The sequence below is a fragment of the Anneissia japonica genome, unplaced genomic scaffold, assembly GCF_011630105.1.
Source record: "Anneissia japonica isolate Jap-2015-1 unplaced genomic scaffold, ASM1163010v1 scaffold2878_len565122_cov162, whole genome shotgun sequence".
In the NCBI taxonomy this organism is placed as follows: domain Eukaryota; kingdom Metazoa; phylum Echinodermata; class Crinoidea; order Comatulida; family Comatulidae; genus Anneissia; species Anneissia japonica.
This window is the reverse complement of record NW_022758092.1, coordinates 233506-253575: the sequence shown is the minus strand read 5'-3', so window position 1 is coordinate 253575 and position 20070 is coordinate 233506. Positions and strand designations below refer to the sequence as shown.

Below are 20070 nucleotides of genomic sequence, written 5' to 3'. Positions count from 1 at the left end.
TAATCTGAAATAGTAACCCTGACGTTAATATTATTGATACTAGGCTACTAAGACTCGCATCACGCTATATTACAAAACGATTGGAAAGTCTCAATGACTACCCAATGAAAAGGCAACGGTAACAAACCAAGTCCTAATCATAACCAATCTCATTGGTATATGCCACATTTAAAATTGTTTAAAAGCAAGTCCAAGATCAAATTATTACAAATCTCAATGAAAATGACTGTATAAATGTTGACTACACCTTCACCGTGTAATAAATGATTGGCTACTAGAATCCATTAATGACTGCGAAATGATAGCCACATGCTTTAACGATATTGCACATTGTTTTGACACAATGAATCATACATTACTACTATGAAAATTTAAAACTATGGATGTAAATCAAACAAGTTTTTTTGGTTCCAAAATTATTTGGCTGGAAGGAAGCAAATCTGTCTCTTATACACATCTAGATGTGTATAAGAGACAGGTATATACTTAATGTCTCTCTGATTAGACATTTTTAGAAAAGCACTGAAAACGCATTTATTCATCCTAAATTATAATCAATAACTTGTTACTGCTGCACATTTTTTAAATTTTGTAATAAAAAAAAATAAAACTGGTAATTTAATTGAAGCTTGATGGTTTTAATTATAGCTCAATTTTTAATAAAATATTTTAATCAATAATAATGATATAGTTTTAAATTGTTTTATTTCAATTTTTAATGTATCAATATATTGCTTCCGAAATATTAAATGTATGCCTCAATTTGAGATATTGTGCAAATTTTAGATTTTTATAACTGCTTTATACAATATTGTCGGTTAATTAATACTGGATCCTTTTTTCTGTATCATTTTATAAATATTATTGTAATTAATGTATAAATTTTGATATTCTCAATTGTTTATATTTTGACTATTAATTTATTGTATTCTTAATGTTAAGCGCTTTTGAACATGATCATTCATGAAAAGGGCGCTATAGAAAGTCCTCGTTGAAAATCCTTGCATGCACAGTAGATAAATGGATTGTTGGCAAGATTTAAATCTAGCAGCAACACTCCCAACTCTATAAATATGTAACACAATGGCATATGAAATACATTAACACACTAACAGAGTTTGGCCAGCTCTAACAATATAAACAAATACAATTAAGATGAGAGTACAGTAGTCAACAGATCTGATTTGACCCTTATACCCCTTTCAAACAGAGCTGCAATACCGCAATATTGCGGTACATGCCGGCATGGGTTTCTGTCTGAAAGGGTCGATACGCCAATATGCCAGCTTACTTTAGGTCACTTCGCATCCTAGTAATATTGTCACAATACTGTGGTAATGGTTACTCTTGCTCTCTCAGAAAGGGTTTATTCAATGTTGTGGCAATCAAGCCAGCATGTGCATTTATGCATAAGCAAACAAGGTTAAAGTTAAAACAATTGAGCGTGGTGGTATCTCACTTCCTTTCGCTTTCCTTTCCATTTTTCGTCGCCATTGTTTAGCTGCTCAAAATTTCAATCCCCTTTCCTCTTGAACGGTTTCGAAATGATCTTTAAAATTGCTCTAGCCAAAATAAGAACATTCTGTTTGTGTAATGTACTGTACGTACAGCGCATACATAAACAGAACCAAGTAACATTTACATAACAACAGCTGTAAAGTTTGATTGGGTGCCATATTGACAAGAAAGTAAAGAAAAAGTCAACCGTCAATATTATGCCATTCTTTTGGACCCTTTCAGACAGAAAATCGTTAGATTGCGATAACAAAGGCGCTGAGTGAAAGATTATAGACCGGCTGTGGCGTAACTAGGTTGTGAGAAGCCCTGGTTCAAGAGTACAGTCGGGGCTCTTGACGCATTCAAATTAACTGACCATGTCAACTAAGATAGAAGTGTACCACTCACTGATGTGGTTAAGAGCAGGGACCCTTCTGATATTTTATACTATTTTGACAATTAATCTTTCAATTTTTTAATTTTTAATTTTTAGATGTTCTCAGACGGCATCTTTGAAGAGCCAGATATTGGCTGGACTAACCATAATCAGGGCGGATCCAGAGATTCCCAAAAGCGGGGACCGAAAGTGACCGATCGAGACAACACTTCCCTAGCGGGTCCGGGGGCATACCACCGTGAATCTTTTGTTTTCTAGGTGCCCGAAGATAACCTCTGAGGCATTTTTGGGTGATCGATTATTTTCAATCAATTTATATTCTTATTTTTTCTTACTTTGCAAAGTGGGGGGGGGGGACACCACGCCCCCCCCCCCAAATCAACCCCTGATAATAATACGGATTTTTACTTCTTATGACAAAAAAAAGAACATTTGATATTTACTGAATTGGTTTATTTTATTTATCCGATTAACCACTGAACAATGTTAACAGTTATCTTGTATATTAGTTTTATATACAGTACTTAAGCTAAATAAAATTAAATGGATCACACCTGACATCATTAGACTTATGTATGGCTGTGATGATGTAAAACACTTATTCGATAAACATAGCAGGCCAACATCATTTAATAAATATCGTTTACTTAGAAACAAATGCACGAGTAAAATTTAAAAATCCAAATCAGATTACATTTTATCTGTTAAAAACCAATATAAACACAATCCCAAACATTGGGGAATGAAATACTTATCGAAATCTTGATTGTGAGCATTTTAGTGATTATTTTAGTAATATAGAAAGAGAAAACTCAATCAAAGAAGACAAAACAGAATGAAAAAACCCAAATAGTTGGAAAGTATAATACATATGAAATGCACGCCATCATCTCAGGACTCAATATTTTGACATATGATTGTAGTCACATAATAAATTTTACAGGACTTGTATCTAGCATTATTGAAAAGAACCTGACATGTTTATCTGAAATAGTAACCTTGACATTAATATTATTGATACAGGCTACTAAGACTCGCATCACGCTATATCACAAAACGATTGGAAAGTCTCAATGACTACCCAATGAAAAGGCAACGGTAACAAACCAAGTCCTAATCATAACAGACCAATCTCATTGGTATATGCCACATTTAAAGTTGTTTAAAAGCAAGTCCAACATCAAATTATTACAAATCTCAATGAAAATGACTGTATAAATGTTGACTACACCTTCACCGTGTAATAAATGATTGGCTACTAGAATCCATTAATGACTGTGAAATCATAGCCACATGCTTTAACGATATTGCACATTGTTTTGACACAATGAATCGTACATTACTACTATGAAAATTTAAAACTATGGATGTATAGCAAACAAGTTTTTTTGGTTCCAAAATTATTTGGCTGGAAGGAAGCAAATAGTCAAATGTCACAATAAAACAAAGCTTTATTAGATTTTTTATACAGGAGCTGGGCCCTTATAAATCGGGGGTCCCTGGAGCACGGGCCCAGGTTCAACGAACCTGCTGAATCTGCGGTTGTTACGCCACAGTAGACCAGCAATTATGCCCACTTGCTTAACGCAATATTGCGGCAATGTCTATCTGAAAGGGGTTTTACAGTGTGTTCTTCTACACGGCCATGATATTAATAAAATACTAAAAAGATTAACACCATGTAATACCAAACAATTTTTATAAAAAATCCACACTTACATTCAGTAGAAAGTACATTACTATTACTAATATTAGAATACAATTCCAATATTTATATTTTCACGTTTACTTAATCACCTCCGACAGTATATACATAGTGTCTCTCTTAACATATTCAAGTTTGTATTTCTAACCATGGAATATGTCATCTCTGATCTTCCGAAGTCCTTGTTGAAAATCCTTGCATGCCATACAGTAGATAAATGGATTGATGGTAAGATTTAAATCCATCAGCAACAAACCCGCCCCAATAAATAAATAACTAACCCAATGGCATATGAAATATGAATTTAATATATCAACATACCAACAGAGTTTGGAGTCATTGTAACAATATAAACAAAAGCAATTCAGTTAAAGTGTACTCAACAGATCTGACTCAACTCTTTGAGTTCTTCCACCATTACTAGGTTGAATACAATAATGGACGGAAGCAATATATCGTTCAAATGTAAGCATGATAATTATATGTCGATGTTGCCGACGCTTACAAGAAAAGAAATCGTATTTTACAGAGAATGGTTTCAACAGCGCCATCAGGAACATTAATGTTTTGTATATCAGAAACCCAATCAAACCATTCACAGTCTGATGGAGAAGTAATTTCGGCGACATAGACTTCTTGTAGGTGTTGTTGTTGACGAACACATATATGACAATGGAGTTTGAAATGATACCAATACCAGCAAACACAGAACAACTTATGACCAGCAACAAGGGATCTTGCGATTGTATGCGAGCTGTGATATTTCTAGATACAGTACATCGATAGTTTCCTTAAGCTATCTAGTATTTGTGAAATGTTTGGCATCTGTGGTATTAAAAAATGGGTAGAAAAAGCAATGGTAGCAATTTCTCTTGCGCAGTTCCCTTTCAACTCCCCTTGTGTCTCTTGATATGACAGAAGAACGTATCATCGTTCCATTTTATCAAAGTTTGGAATTTCTATATTCATTGATTTGATATATTTTTTGTAGGTGTGAATTTTATAAATCATTGTCTAATGAGGGACAATACGTAATTATACTGTAACTTAGAATCCATGTCTTTGTTAACATTGTACAGTTATCAGTAAAGCACCGCTTTAATCAGAGTATAAACTCTAGTAATCATCGACAAAATAATAATCAGAATATATTAGTGGGAACTATTCGTGCACATGAAGTCTTTATGGGGGGACATTGTTCTCAATTTAATAACTTTCCGAGAGCTGAGTTGGTGTCCAAGATGAACTTTTTTTTTGAATAAATTTTTTTATCAGAACTTCAAAACTAGTTTATGCTAAGCAATTATAATTCTAATTTAATTGTTCGTATCTCGAATTTTACCCTTGTAAATTGAACATTTTAACTAGTTTTTGGCTGCAATTCTTGTATTGTTTTTGCTCTCCGAGTGTTGTTTTTTGCTCTCTGTCAATATTAAATAATGCTCTTTTGAACGAAATAAATGAAATGAAATTCAAATGGTTATGTTTTAAGAAATCTGTTGACTTCATCTTATCTTGAATTCTGAGAGTATATATTTAATGTCTCTCTTAACATACTGTACTCAATTTTGTGATTCTAACCCTGGAATATCTGTGCTCTGATTTTTTGAAGTCCTCGTTGAAAATCCTTGCATGCCATACAGTAGATAAATGGAGTGATAGCAAGATTTGAAACCAGCACCAACACACTCACATCAATAGCTATAGGACTGACACTATGGCCTATGAGATACAGGAAGAAGGTAACATAGTGTGGAGTTTCTGTAACAATGTAAACAAATATAATTAAGATGAGTGTAGTCAACATATCTGATTTTATACTTTGAGAGCTTCCACCATTATTTGGTTGAATGTCAGCTGAAAGGTCATTACTAACTATTCTTGTTTTGTGTAACTTTACCAGTATTTTCACATAACAGTAGAGCATAATGCTGAGGGGTACCAGGAACTGAAAATTGTTTATTAACATACCAGCAACAGCATTAATTTCTAATGGACATGCTTTCACATATCGATGTATGTCTGCATATATAGGAAAAGATATCGTTATGAGTACAGCACATACATGGGGGCCCAGGAGTGACAGGTATGTAATTTTCTCACTCAAGGACTTCTGGAGATAAAATAAGGGATGGACGACAGCAATATAGCGTTCCACTGTAAGCATAACAAAATTGTATGATGATGATGTTGCCGGTGCATAAATGAAGAACAAACGCATTTTACAGAATATGGTTCCACCATTGCCATCAGGAATATCGATGGTGTAGAAGATCAAAAACATAAGAGAGCCAAACAAATCAATCACAGTTTGATGGAGAAATAATTTGAGCGACTGAGACTTTTTGTAAGTCTTGTTGTAGACGAACACAAATATGACAAATGAGTTGGCAATTACACCGATACTACCAACTACCCAACGAGCTATGACCAGCAGAATGGGTTCTTGCAGTTCTATGCGAGGTGTGTCATGTGAAGATACATTCATCATGGTTTCCTTTTTTTATCTTCGGCAAAACAGCAGATAATACAAAGTGTTTATCAGAAAGCAAAACTTGTAATTTCAGTGGTAATATTCCATTAAATGTTTCTTCAGCGCTATTCTCTTCAACTTTTTGGCAGTAGAACTTAGCTTGGTACAGTACGTTCTATTGAAATTTGGACAGTTAGAAATTTCCTATAATAATGGTAATGTCATTTACATGCCTTACTTCTTATACTCATCAACTTGATATTAATTTTTAATTTATTGATTATTCATTGAATGTGCAACAGAACATATTTGGTAACAAAGAACCCTTTCTTTGTTAACATGCATTACAATATGCATTTAGTTTTTAATTGGTTTATATACTATGAAGCAGTCGATAATGGACGTTTCCGCTAAGCCCCGCCCCTTGGATATTGTTTTTGGTCCCACAAGAAGGCAGTGTTAAAACATACGCGAACACGTGCGTTTGTGGGACAACACGTGTGTTTGTAAGACGCGCGCGCATTCCTAGCGCTGTTCTGATTAGTCAGTTGTTAAGTTTGATTGACACTCCGGAAAGGTCATTAATTGAAACTGGAAATTATATAAATTGTTCTGGAAGGTTCTGAATATTTACAAGTTTATTGAATGAGCATGTGGCTGCATTTTAATCAGTCTAAAATAATCAATATTCAAAAAAGTGGAACAAGTTTTTTTTTTCTCAGAATGGCAGATTATAGCATACTGTATTATCATACCATTGGATAAATTATATGATTGTTGTTTTTCTTACTTCTGCCGTTTCCATGACACTGGTCCCACTTGTGACAACATCCTCCAATCAAGCATTTATCTCCTCCTTCAAAAATTCCTTTAATCATCTTTTTAGTTCCATAGTCTTTAGCTTCTTTTCTGCAAATCAACATTGGTTTGTTGTAATTCACAGCCATGCACTAGAAGAAAAAAACCCAGTGATACATTGAATTAGATACCAAATTTGTTTTTTATATTTCATTTTACATACGTTTTTTTTCATTACCTCTGCCAAACTAAACAACCTTAATAGATCTTAGTAGTTTGTTTTTTTTTTTGTCTTTTAAGGTTTTTTAGAATTGCCTTATTGCATATTGATAGCAGACAATAGATAGTCAGTAACTTCCTATCTATTAATCGGTGACAAGTACAGTATAGATAGTTTTCGCCGCACGATGTTAACATTAACTGTAACGTTAGTACACAACATGCAACGTGATAGCCCTGTCCATTTTGTAAACAAATCATATTACGCATGCACAAACCCGTAACTAACGTACGTCGAGCACGTAAAATCCTGAAATTAACATACTTCGCAACATCCGTTAGCATTAAAGCCCCATTCCCGGCAAAATTTCAATTTTTAAGAAAAATCTAATTTTTGTATAATGTTATAAAGATTTATAAATATAATACGTAATTGCAAGTTTAACTGAATTTAGACATTCCTAAGAATGAAAAAAATGTAAAATAAGACTGAAATTTGATTTTTTGTGTTCCACACAAAAAATAAATGCGGATGAATTTTTCATGTTGATTTTGCGATAGGTCGTGAGAAGAAATATCGTAGGCGCCGAAAACATTAGCCTATCCAACGCTGCTGGCTAGGTCTAGCCTTTACCTCGATTTTAGGTTTTGTTATCACACATAAAAACGGCCGACATGATATTTTCCGTTGCTAGTATTGACGCTTGTGAAATATAATATTTCATAGGAATTATTTCAAATTTGTTATGCCAATATTTTTCCATGATTTATAATAACTGGAGTAATGCAAATGCATATTTTCTAAAAAAAGTCATTTTTAGTGGAATTTTGCCGGGAATGCAGCGAAAACTACCCATTAACAGATTTGTATTCAGCTATTTGTTTTAGATGCTTAATCAATCGATAGGTAAAGAGTAGACATCTATTTCAAAGTAGAAATAGATGAGCCGTTCTACTAGTCTGATATAATACTATATATTAAATAAAACACTGGCTATGCAGTACTGTACTTTTAAGACTTGTCAACGAAAATAGTACTTCATGTCCTGTACTTATTTTTCCATAACCTGATCGCTTTAGCTGAGTTGCGCATGCTCAATTGTTGCATTACAGTTCTATTTTCCCATTTCTATTTCATACCCTCTTAGCAGACGCTATTTGGTTCCTGAGATGCTTTTTGGTAACTGATACCCACTTCGCAGGCGCCATTTGATTCCTGAGACGTCTTTTTGGTAACTGCGCATGCTCGACATGGCTCAACGTCACTTACTCAATGCACATGCTCACTGGCTGTTTAGCATTTCCAAGCGCTTGCTCACTGTATTTTATAGATAATTTGCGGACGTTCTTTGGTAACTGCCACATGCACATTGCTTAGTTCGGAATTCCCATTTCTTCGTAGAAAATGCTACCGCTACATAATGCTTCTTAATGACTGTTGTCATCTTGATCGTAGCAGCCTAAAGGTGCGGCGCAAAAATATACTTATTATTAATTACATTAATAAAATAATTAAAATTCGAAAATTCAGTCAAAAATAAATATTATTAATTACCTAACAAACTATAATATACAATAATTCCAAATTATTACAATAAAAGACATATCAATTAAAGATTTAAATTCAATATCTACTATATTCAATCAATAATTCAATATCTACAATATTCAATCAACAATCACTTATATCTTTATACTCTTTGCTTCTTTATTAAGATGTTTTTTTTGCAGCTTTTGTGGGCTGAAAGTGCAGGGCGATGCTGATAGTATATACGGTAATTATAATTACACTTAATAATAATGATAACAATATAAAAATAAATAAAAATAAACACTGAGGCACAATTTGAACTCACAACCTTCGGTGCCATACAACACAGCGTTAACCGGCCGCGCCATTTATGCAACTTGTTAGTGGTAGTAATTAATGTTAATTATGAACCCATGCTGTTTTCTGAGGCAAATTTATACGCACGAATCACCAATTTTTTTCTTCTTATAAGCATGCGCAGTAAGGAAGTTCGTAGTTAAAAATTAAACCGTGCATGTATATAAGCAGAAATTTGCAATTTGCGCGAATAAATATTGGAAGACCGCTTTTACACCAAAATATAAAAATGAATCGAGGTAAAGCTTGGTTCAACACCCAGACCAGTGATCAGTCACTCTTATACATGCTTTTTGTCTTAAGAAAAATCAGTTGTACAACATATCAAAAAAATATTTTTTTTATCTGGAGCCTGACTTTAAAGACAGGCACTCACAGCGTTGTACGATCGTCGCACGACGAATCCACCTCTGCTTCCGGCGAGCATTAGATGACGCGACGTCATCTGCTGATTGTCAGTGGCAGTCTCAACGGATTCTCACTTAAAAAGTGATCCGTTGTGTCCGCGTCGTCGAATGAGTTCGTCGTCGCGTTGCCATCGCACGCAATGAGTACCCGGTTTAAACACAAAGCTAACCCTCTGAGAGGATACTGAACCCCGAGGCAAAATTTTCAAATCATAATAAAGGGTGATCTCAAATACAGTAAAGAGGATACACTATTTCTTTTACAACTTACGGTAGCTAGAGGCAATGCAGTGTATGGCACGCCACATAAATGCCTGAATTCTATATCAGCGCCAACTGAATCCCACAGGAGATCTGAAACTTTTTTCTTAAAGTAACAAAAAGATAATCAGAGTAAACATTTATTACAAGAAGTACATGAATGCTGGCTGTATTGAATGCAGTGGCAGTACTAGAGTGGGGGGAGGGGGAAGGCTGAAAAAAAATTTCAGATGCCTTGAAGATCAATACCACCATGGGAATATGGTCCCAGACTGTAAAGTATTTTAATTGCGTGGATGATACCTCAAAAAGTAGCTCAAATTTGTATGAAAAATCGCTAGGAAAATGTGCACAGAATCGTAACTACCGGTACTGCATAAAACATTGGTATAAATTAAGATTAGGTCAAAGCCTAATTTTCTGAAAAATCTGCCTGGAAAACAGCCCTTATTATCCGAAAAAGACCGTGGGCCGAGGTCACAAATTTGCTTTATAAATGAATACCCCATTCAGACTAGCATCACATTGCGATCGGTTGTAGCAACTGCGACACCCAATCGCAAAGTAAAATCATGTGTGAAAGCTCACCAATAGCAGTCGATATGTAATCGATATCGCAATTGTTACCCGTTGCGATTGGGTGCTACAATTTTATTACTCCCGATTACCAGGGAATCTGATGGCAACGAATCACAATGAATTCCACAGGCACTGTTTGGCTGAGGTCAGGCAACATAGGCCTAGACAACGGAGGCCTAGGCCCTAGAATATAAAGTTTGTTTGTGTTGGTCTGAATGCGTTCGTTGATTGCGATAGGGAGTAATCAGTTTTGGATTACCACCGATTACATCACAACCGATCGCAAGAGAGTGTAGTCTGAATAGGGTATAAGTTGCATTGACCACCCTCCTAGATGACGCATTTTAAATGGAATACAAATTATTATGTTATTTTAATAAAATCCAAGCAAATTTGTTTGGAGACTTTTTTTTTTACAGTGGCACACATCACCATTGATGGTGCATCCAAAAACATAATCAAAATAATCAAAAGAAACATGAAAAAGTAACTTACACTATAACAAGTCAAATAAAGCAACTGTTTACATGAAACGAAACTCCTTAACTACAATAAATTAAACTACTATAAGAAAAACAAAAAACAAAAACACAGAAAAAAAAAAAAAAACTAATTCAAATTAATAATGTAAAGGTAGTAATTAAGCACTTATCTTAAAAATATCTGATACAGTATTCCAGGCAAGCTTAATGTATTTTTCGCAATAATTGTCAAAAATGGTTGAAAGTTGTCTATTTATATAAGAAGGGTCGTCTAGAAATAAATGATGTTTGTATTCAATAGTCATGGATAAAATCATCCCAGAATGTATTTAAATTATTGTTGCGCAATTCTCTTTCTAATTCATAAAAGGTCATATCTCTGATAGCTTTTAGTTTTGGCATTCAAATAGAAAATTATCTAGTTTCTTTTGAGTTGTTTCACAAAGGCAACATATGCCTGTATTATTTACCTGCCATGATTTTTTTCATCATCCTAAATCCAAGCAATTTGATTTAGCCTTGAATTTGCTTCAAAATTAGACTTGCTTCAAAACAATATTTAAACTTTGGGCCCAAAAATGAAATTGTTCTGATCTCCATAGCATCAGAATTACTTTGCAATACATTAATCATTATATTTAATTTGTAAAACTAAAAGAAGCTATTTTTTTTTTGTTATTCCTTCTAGCAATTAAAAAATAAAACAAATACAAGGACGAAGAAAGAGGGAGGCCCAGAAGGGGCAAAATTTGTACAAAAACTTCTATCACACAGGAAAGGATGTGTCCCTTCAACTCCCTAACATTAATAATAATAATAGCTATAAAAATATAAAAGTTAATTATTTTAAGCATTCAAATAATCAATGAGATGATGAAAAAATTGACAATATGTAAGATTAAAAAAATTAACTAACAAAAAAGTATAAAAATCTCAATTAACAATTGCACTTCATGAATTTAATGAATAAACAACTGTAATAAATAAACAATTTATTTGCACTATAAATACTTTTTAATATTAAACCTTTGTTTGGATACACAATTTATTACTTCACACAACAAATAAACTACCGTATTAAGTATGTATATACTCGTGTATAAGGCAGCCCACGTATAAGACGACCTCCGAGTTTAAGAAGATTTTGGACGACTTTTGTATGTAGGGAGTATAAGACGAACACTCCCTAAAATTTGTATGTCGCGCGTATAAGATGACCCCCCTCCCCCATTTTTCAATCGTAATTTGCTATTTTAAGCCTTGTCTTATACGCGAATATACGATACTGTATTTGGATTAATGTACACTATAGTGTCATGGTATGAAACAAACTCAAAACAAACCATGCAAACCATAGTGATTCCATATTTCATGCTGTATTTGTTGATCTTTCCATGTTTTATAATTAGGCCTATACATTATATATATATAGCTGGCGAGGAAGTGTATATAATGTTCATGAGAGACCCTTTAAAACAATCTTCCTATGGGGATCTCTTCGGTCTGCTACGAACATACTGTAACAAAAGCACTCCAAAGTTTTTAGCCCTATAGTTATACGGGCACTATTCTCGCATATAATAATCCTAAATTCAGGCCACGGAAATTTTTGTAAAAGTATGATATATACAGTATATATTTTACTGAATGTGTGTATATTGCAAAATGATAACTTGTTCAAAATTCTTTCTAGATGAATTGAGTGGTTCATTCCTCCATTAATAAATAATGTGCAAGTAATAATACAAAATGATACAATGAATATCAGTGGCTATATTTATACATCCTGCAGGGTATTGTGAAATAAAAACAATGGATTTAAATAAAACATGTCTTATGAATACAGAGGATGCAATATGCTATGCATTACTGTATATTTGGAAATAAGTCTACAAATTAATTAATACGTAGAATTTCGAGCAGCTTGAAGCAATTAACAAATAATTCATCAAGCTCTAGACGAAAAGTTTTATCACTAGATGAATTGAGTTGTTTATTTCTCCATTAATATAATGTGCAAATAAAGACGAATATAAAATGATACAATGAATATCAGTGGCTATATTTACACAACCTGTAGAGTATTGTGAAATAAAAACAATGGAATTAAATAAAACATGTCTTATGAATACAGAGGATGCAATATGCTATGCATTACTGTATATTTGGAAATAAGTCTACAAATTAATGAATACGTAGAATTTCGAGCAGCTTGAAGCATTAACAAATAATTCATCAAGCTCTGGACGAAAAGTTTTATCACTAGATGAATTGAGTTGTTCATTTCTCAATTAATATATGTGCAAATAAACACCAATATAAAATGATACAATGAATATCAGTGGCTATATTTATACAACCTGCAGGGTATTGTGAAATAAAAACAATGGAATTAAATAAAACATGTCTTATGAATACAGAGGATGCAATATGCTATGCATTACTGTATATTTGGAAATAAGTCTACAAATTAATTAATACGTAGAATTTCGAGCAGCTTGAAGCATTAACAAATAATTCATCAAGCTCTGACGAAAAGTATTATCACTAGATGAATTGAGTTGTTCATTTCTCAATTAATATTGTGTGCAAATAAACACGAATATAAAATGATACAATGAATATCAGTCGCTATATTTACACAACCTGTAGGGTATTGTGAAATAAAAACAATGGAATTAAATAAAACATGTCTTATGAATACACAGAATGCAATATTCTATGCTGGTAGATCAATTTTTTAGTAGACATACAAGTTTTTTATGGAATTACATTTATTATGTGTAATTAACTTACACTTATTTCTCAGAATTGGATCTATCAATAATAAATTTTGCAGTTACATATTTACTTGAAACAGCCAATATGATATTGAAATTTTAAAGTTTAAAAAAAATGTTATTTACTAAAAATAATCAAATTTATGCCTGATTTTAAATTTTCCCAAAATACCCCAAACCATATTAATAAAAAAGGCATTCCAAAAACATAATCCGAATGTATTATTTGGTTTGAACACAACAACAAAATAAAAAACTTCTAAAAACCGGACGATCAGTTACATAAACATCGTAACAAGAAATAACAAAATAAAAGCGTACCAGATGCTGTGAAAAAGAGATGCTTCTAGTCCAGTGGCATTGCCATGGAGCGTATTATATTGATTAAAATAACATGCCTGTAAACGTTATTGTTAGATAAAGTAAAAGTTACGCCTTCCATTGTTTCGAAAGTGCATTTTCGTTTTAATGCTTAAAAATCATTGGAATCAACCAGAAATAAAGACGGAACTCAAAGCAAGTTTCTGCAAGTGACTTTCCAGCAGATTACTCGGATTCGGACACCATTAGATTCATCACTAAAAATTACCTCACTCCTCCTTTTCACTTTTAATACACTTTCAAAACATGCTAATTTAATTTCAGAGGAAGTTTTTAGAGAATGAAATATAAATTGGTTAGACTTATTTAGATTTGACTCCAAATAAAACCATGAGGGTTATTTGCTTTAATACACTTTAAATCTGTTTAACACTTTATTGGTTACACACAAGCTTGTTCCTGTCACGCACTATGAAACTTTGGCTGATCTGACGTCATCACAACCGAAGCACATGTTTGCACACTACCACATGAATAAAACTAACCAATTGGCGGGCAGAGTTTAGGAGGCGTGTCCTATTGTTTACAACCACAAGCGTCATTTTGTGATGACAAAGAATGTATTGTTGTGTTTAAAAAAACTGTATCAGAGACTGAATGTGCATGTGATTTTCATTGGTATTTAAATTTGGCTACAGTATTTAAGCATTTACAGTTTGGCTAAACAAATTAAGAACCTGTAGCCATTTTGGCTAAAGGAAATTTAACCCTAACATGAGCATACTGTGTATTGTAATTATGTATGACTAATTACTACCGTAATACTATAGGAAGTCAAGAAAATAATTAAAAGAGAACTAGCAAAATGATTTTGTGTTCTAGAGAGGATTTTTGATATGCCATTAATAATAGAATCAACCTTAAAATCGTTTTTTGGCTTTTTTTTATGAAGTTATAGGCGATTATATACGATTTTACCATTACGCTACTGGCAGAAAAAGTAACAAAAGATCGTGTAAATAGTTCCGTGTAGGGTATCCGCCGCGTACGATCTTTGCATTTATGCTGTAACCATGGTTGTAAACTGTGATTGTTACAGCATGCAAGCAAAGATCGTACGCGGCGGATACCCTACGCGGTGGATACCTTACGCGGCACTATTTACACGATCTTTTGTTACTTTTTCGCCAGTGACGTCATGGTAAAATCGTATATAATCACCTATAACTTTATAAAAAATAGCCAAAGAACGATTTGTAAGGTTGATTCTATTATTAATGGCATATCAAAAATCCACTCTAGGACAAAAAATCATTTTGCTAGTTCTCTTTTAAGGAATGTATCCCCTACTACAGCATATGCACTGCAGTACTGACGATAATGCGGCTGTTTTACTGATAAGTCAGACTTTGAAGATTCAGTTTTACAATTAAAGGTACTGTATGTGTAATTTTAATCTTATTTAATGTAAATGTAAATAATGTAACTGTAGTATAAGTTTACTCTATTTGTAACAGAGTATTTAATTAGATTGTATTCACTATTATGGAAATAAATCGGTTTTACTACTAAATTACTGTGTATGTTTCGTTTCTTTACAACTGTCATTAATGCAAGAAGAAATATTAATTATACAATAGTGACAATTCAATCAAATAGATAAAATATAAAATAGTAAGATCTTATTAACATGAATATTTTATTAATATACATTCATTATTGGATATGACTGTTTACATTCACATTATTATTATTATTATGATTATTATTATCATTATTATTATAATAATATTATTATTATTAAATCATATTTAAAGGAAGTAGGGACAAGTCCTTGTGAATACTATAATATTAGACAAATACCATACCAAGAGAGAAAAAAAATGTTATTAAATTAATCATATTAAAACTTTACTACAAAATACGACTTTTTAGATTCAAACTATTAATATTATTAAATGTATTTGAATTTCCATTAAACTTTGAAGTTAATTGTTGTGTTAAAATCATTAAAAAAATACAACTTGTTGTGTTAAAATCATTAGGAAAATACAAAATTTAAGCCCAGTGATTACTGAAATCAGGAAAAAATCTACAATGATTATTAAAATACATGCATGTTGTCAAAAGAGTTGAATGAATTAAAGGCGTATAATAGGTCACAGTCACAGTGTAGTCTATCCTATTGTGAAGCTGATAAAAACAGGCCCACCCAACATTGTCCACCCCACTGCACACCCTAATTTCACAATGGTATATTCCAGTTTGGGTGGTTTACGTCTGGGTGGTTTATGTCCTGGGTGGTTTATGTCCTACATTCAATATAAACAAAGATTCAAGGTTCAAAAATATATTTATTTATAATACATTTTTATTTATAACACATCCTTCATCAAATATCTACTCACTTCGGGACCTCTCATTTTATTATCATTGTATGTAGGTAAATTTGTCGACTGCTTCCTGAACCACTGTAGGGCTAATGGTACATTACCGTATTTAAAGTTTATATTTTTATTTGTCATATACATCAACCCTATACTACATAAACCATTATTGTTATTTTACCAAGATACGCCCTTTGTGTTTATGCTAATTAATATTTCAAACTATGCAAGGTATCACAATAAAGAAGGTGGCAGGGAGGATTAAAATTTTCGAGAAGAAATAAATGTATTTTTCATTTCCTGAAAGAAGTCCTCTTGTTTTCTGTCACTTGTGAGTCTCAATCAAAATATGCCTAAAAATCAGCAAAAAAATGCCTAAAAAAATAGCGCTCTGATGATCTGAGCATTATTAATCTGTTTTTAAACGATTTCAGGGAGTGTTTGTTGAAAATCCGGGTACGGTACTTTAAAACAAAAACAGTTAATAAAGCCACATAGAATTTGAGTTTCAATGTACATTATGTTTAATTTGAGCACCCGACATACTGTATGTACACAAATTTACTTATTTATTTAAACAAACACAAAATGAATAGGCATAGGCCTACTGATCAATTTTTAGTAACGCGTCAATGAATTAAACATTCACATAAATAGGCCTACTGTCTATGACTCAATACTGCATGACCGTTTTTATATTTTTAATAAAACCAATGTTTTCTAATGCACCACGCAATTAAAGAACAATAACTTTTTCCAACGGTCTGATAACTTTTTCCAATTCCCTCAAAGAGCACATGTAAACCTGGACGACAACGACTGAGGGTAAAACGTGCCAAGACAGTAACAGCATAGACCAATATGTTAAAACACGTACAGTATTTTGTAATGCAATATTCATCAATCTTAGTTCAATAAAGCATATACACTGCAGAGTTCGTAAGTCAACCTATTCTCATTATGTATCATGTCCATTTTCTACTTTGTCTAATTATATGGCCAACACTCTGAAGAACAGAACAGTTTTCCGGATTCATTTCATCCACAGCACAGCAGTTACAATTGAAAATGGATGGATACCATAAATGGTCGTAAATGAAGAACACACAGTATATTAGAAAAATAACAAAGGTTAAAATTAGTGATAAAAATACATTTATTTCTACACAATTATCTCAGCCGTCCCTGGAATTAACCTTGTATAAACTGATCTCTTGCATACTTGACACATTAATTAGCATAAGGGCGTCTTTTTTATGAAATAATAAATGGTTTACATAGCTGTACATAGCTGACGCATGCTAATAGCAGCGGTTACTTATAAAATATACTGTACATGACGAAATTCTTCCCCTTAGAAGAAACGGTCACTGGTGGGTTGGATGATTGATGGCTAATTGCGTACGATTTTTCACCGTACGCCCCTGAAACTACGATTTAAATACTCATTTTGTTTAAATTTAGAATAAGTTCATATATCATGCACCGTTCATGTATGATGTGGTAGTACATAATATCTTGAGGTAAGGTCATGGTTGAATGCATTTCTGGTGATACGTCAATGCGTTATAGATCCAAAATGTCAATGCATTACTTACCGAGACACGATGGGCAAAACCAAACATAAACAACATACACTGATTTTTAACAGAATTTGCCTTTGGACAAACCACGTTCTAAATAAAGTTGGTTTCTATTGATTATAGCTGTTTTCTTCTCTCGTGTGGTAATATTTTTATCATTTTTGCATCCTGTGGTTCCGCGTGGTGGGAATTAGTATTTAGTAGGACCTTTAGCGAGTAAGATAACACCGCTGTACCTAAATCCAAAACAAGCCAAAACAGCCAAGCAAGCAAGTTGGGCCAGCAACTACTCGGGTGGTCACCACTCGGGTTAGGCCTAGGCCTAGCTAGGCCTACGGTTCTTACCATTATTTCAGGATAAGACACAATTACTCTGAGATCAAAGTAAACTGGAGATTCTATTCCACTCTTCAAAGTGAACTTGCCAAATTTTAGGGCATTTATTTCGAAAAGATGATGTGTATAAGAGACAGAGGTAATGTAAAGTAAATACATCAAAGACAATGAAGCTTTATTTTCAATGGTAGGGTCTACAATTCAGATTATTAGATCTCTATGAAAGCCGAAAATCGTTGATAAAAGATCACATGGTGATGATATTTGAATGATAGTGCCATTTCCGGCCAGCTTGAGGTACTATTTCTCAAATTTTCGCATCTCAGCCTCAACCATGGTGGGGCTGGGTTAGGTGTGGACTCGACACTGAAGTAGGTAAAGTAATAAAGCAAATACATCAAAGACAATGTTTTTAAGTTTTACTTCCTGGTACATCACACATATTTTCACCCCTTCAGCCAGTCCCATTATGCTGGGGTTGAGATCTCAGATAGGTGACCAGTGGCGTAACGATGGGGCCGGGGGCCCTATGTATTTCTGAAACGGGGCCCTATTTAAGTCCCGGTCACCAATTCCATCGTGGGATTTTAGTTGTGCATTGTTATTCTAAATTTTTTTAACGACGAATAAATGATATAATATGCAGAAAATTGAGGCCGGGAGGGACTTTCACAGTTGGAGAGTCCATACCACCTCAGACCCAACATGGTTTGGGCTGAGTGAGGTAAGAAAATTTATGAATATGGCACATTTAGATGGCCGGAAATGGCACGTCACAGACAAAATTATGAATTTTCTTTTTATCTCCAGTTAAAAAATATTTTGAAAAATTTAGTGGGGGCCCTCCCCCACACTCTTTATTCCGCCACTGTGATATGTGATATGTCCTACAGTCGATTTCAGACACACATTATGCCGTTGCCCTTGTGGGGCTGAAGAAAATTTATTACTATGTATAAATGGCCGGAGATGGCACTCACAAACATAAAAATTGTGAATATAATTTTCTTTTTAATTTCCATTTTCTTTTTATTTCCCCCGAGAGGGGGGCCACGTCGGGCCGGCGAGACCCCTTTCTTTTCAATCATTATAATATGTTATATATGCCCTACAGTCGATTTTAGAGACACATTATGGTTTTATTTATCAACAAAGTCCTTTTTGGTCAGGGATGCTAGATGTACAGTAGGAACCAATGAGTAGGTCCCCTTCGGAGCCCCTAGAATTCGGGTGTCCTGCGGACCGCTGCATGAGAACGCAGGCGTTACGTCACTTGGTGTGACTCAGGTCTTTCAAGTAGATACTAAAGTAAATACATCAAAGATAATGTTTTTAACTTATATTTTCTATGCTTGGGCGGATTCAGGGGCGCATACGGTGCGATAGCACCCCCTAAATTGTATTGAGAAAAATAATTGTTGTATTGTATTCTTGATAAGGCCTATATTATTTTTATAATTACGAACATAGTACCGGTAGGACTTTTCTGAGTAGTGCAATTTCCGGGAAACTTGAGGTCCATATTCTCAAAATTTTCCCATCTCAGCCCCAACCACAGTGGGGCTGAGGTGATTGTGGATTCTCACATACCCCACTACCGCCAAATCCCGCCCGCCCCAAGTACATCACACAGGTTATTAGATCACTGATTGCCGAAACTCGCTGATAAAAGATCTTGAGAAATTTGTTGGTGCTTCATTTTGACTACAAGGGTGATGTGATGATGACGAATATAAGAGTGTCATTTCCGGCTATCTAGGTACCTATTTCCTTAACTTTTTGCACCTCAGCCCCAACCATGGTGGTCTGAGCTCACGGCTTTGAAGTAGGTAAAGTATTTACACCAAAGACAATGTGTTTACAGGCCCGTAGCCAGGTCATTTCAAGGGGGGGGGGGTTCTCTTGGCGTGGGGTCCAGAGGATTGCCTAAGGACCCCGGTGGGGTCGGGGGCGGAGC

The 20070-nt window shown here is 33.9% G+C and overlaps 1 protein-coding gene across 1 annotated transcript in view; it reads right to left on the bottom strand.

Moving 5' to 3' along the window:
* The window catches only part of LOC117124989 (maternal DNA replication licensing factor mcm3-like), a 23911-nt gene extending 5685 nt beyond the window's left edge, over window positions 1-18226 (bottom strand). Inside the window, exons 1-3 of the mRNA XM_033271338.1 lie at window positions 18123-18226; window positions 9656-9751; window positions 6863-7022 (exon numbers count right to left, since the gene is read on the bottom strand). Coding sequence (XP_033127229.1) covers window positions 6863-7022; window positions 9656-9751; window positions 18123-18125 — 259 coding nt within the window. The 5' untranslated portion in view covers window positions 18126-18226. The remainder of the gene's footprint in view (window positions 1-6862; window positions 7023-9655; window positions 9752-18122) is intronic.
* Window positions 18227-20070: the final 1844 nt, after the last annotated feature.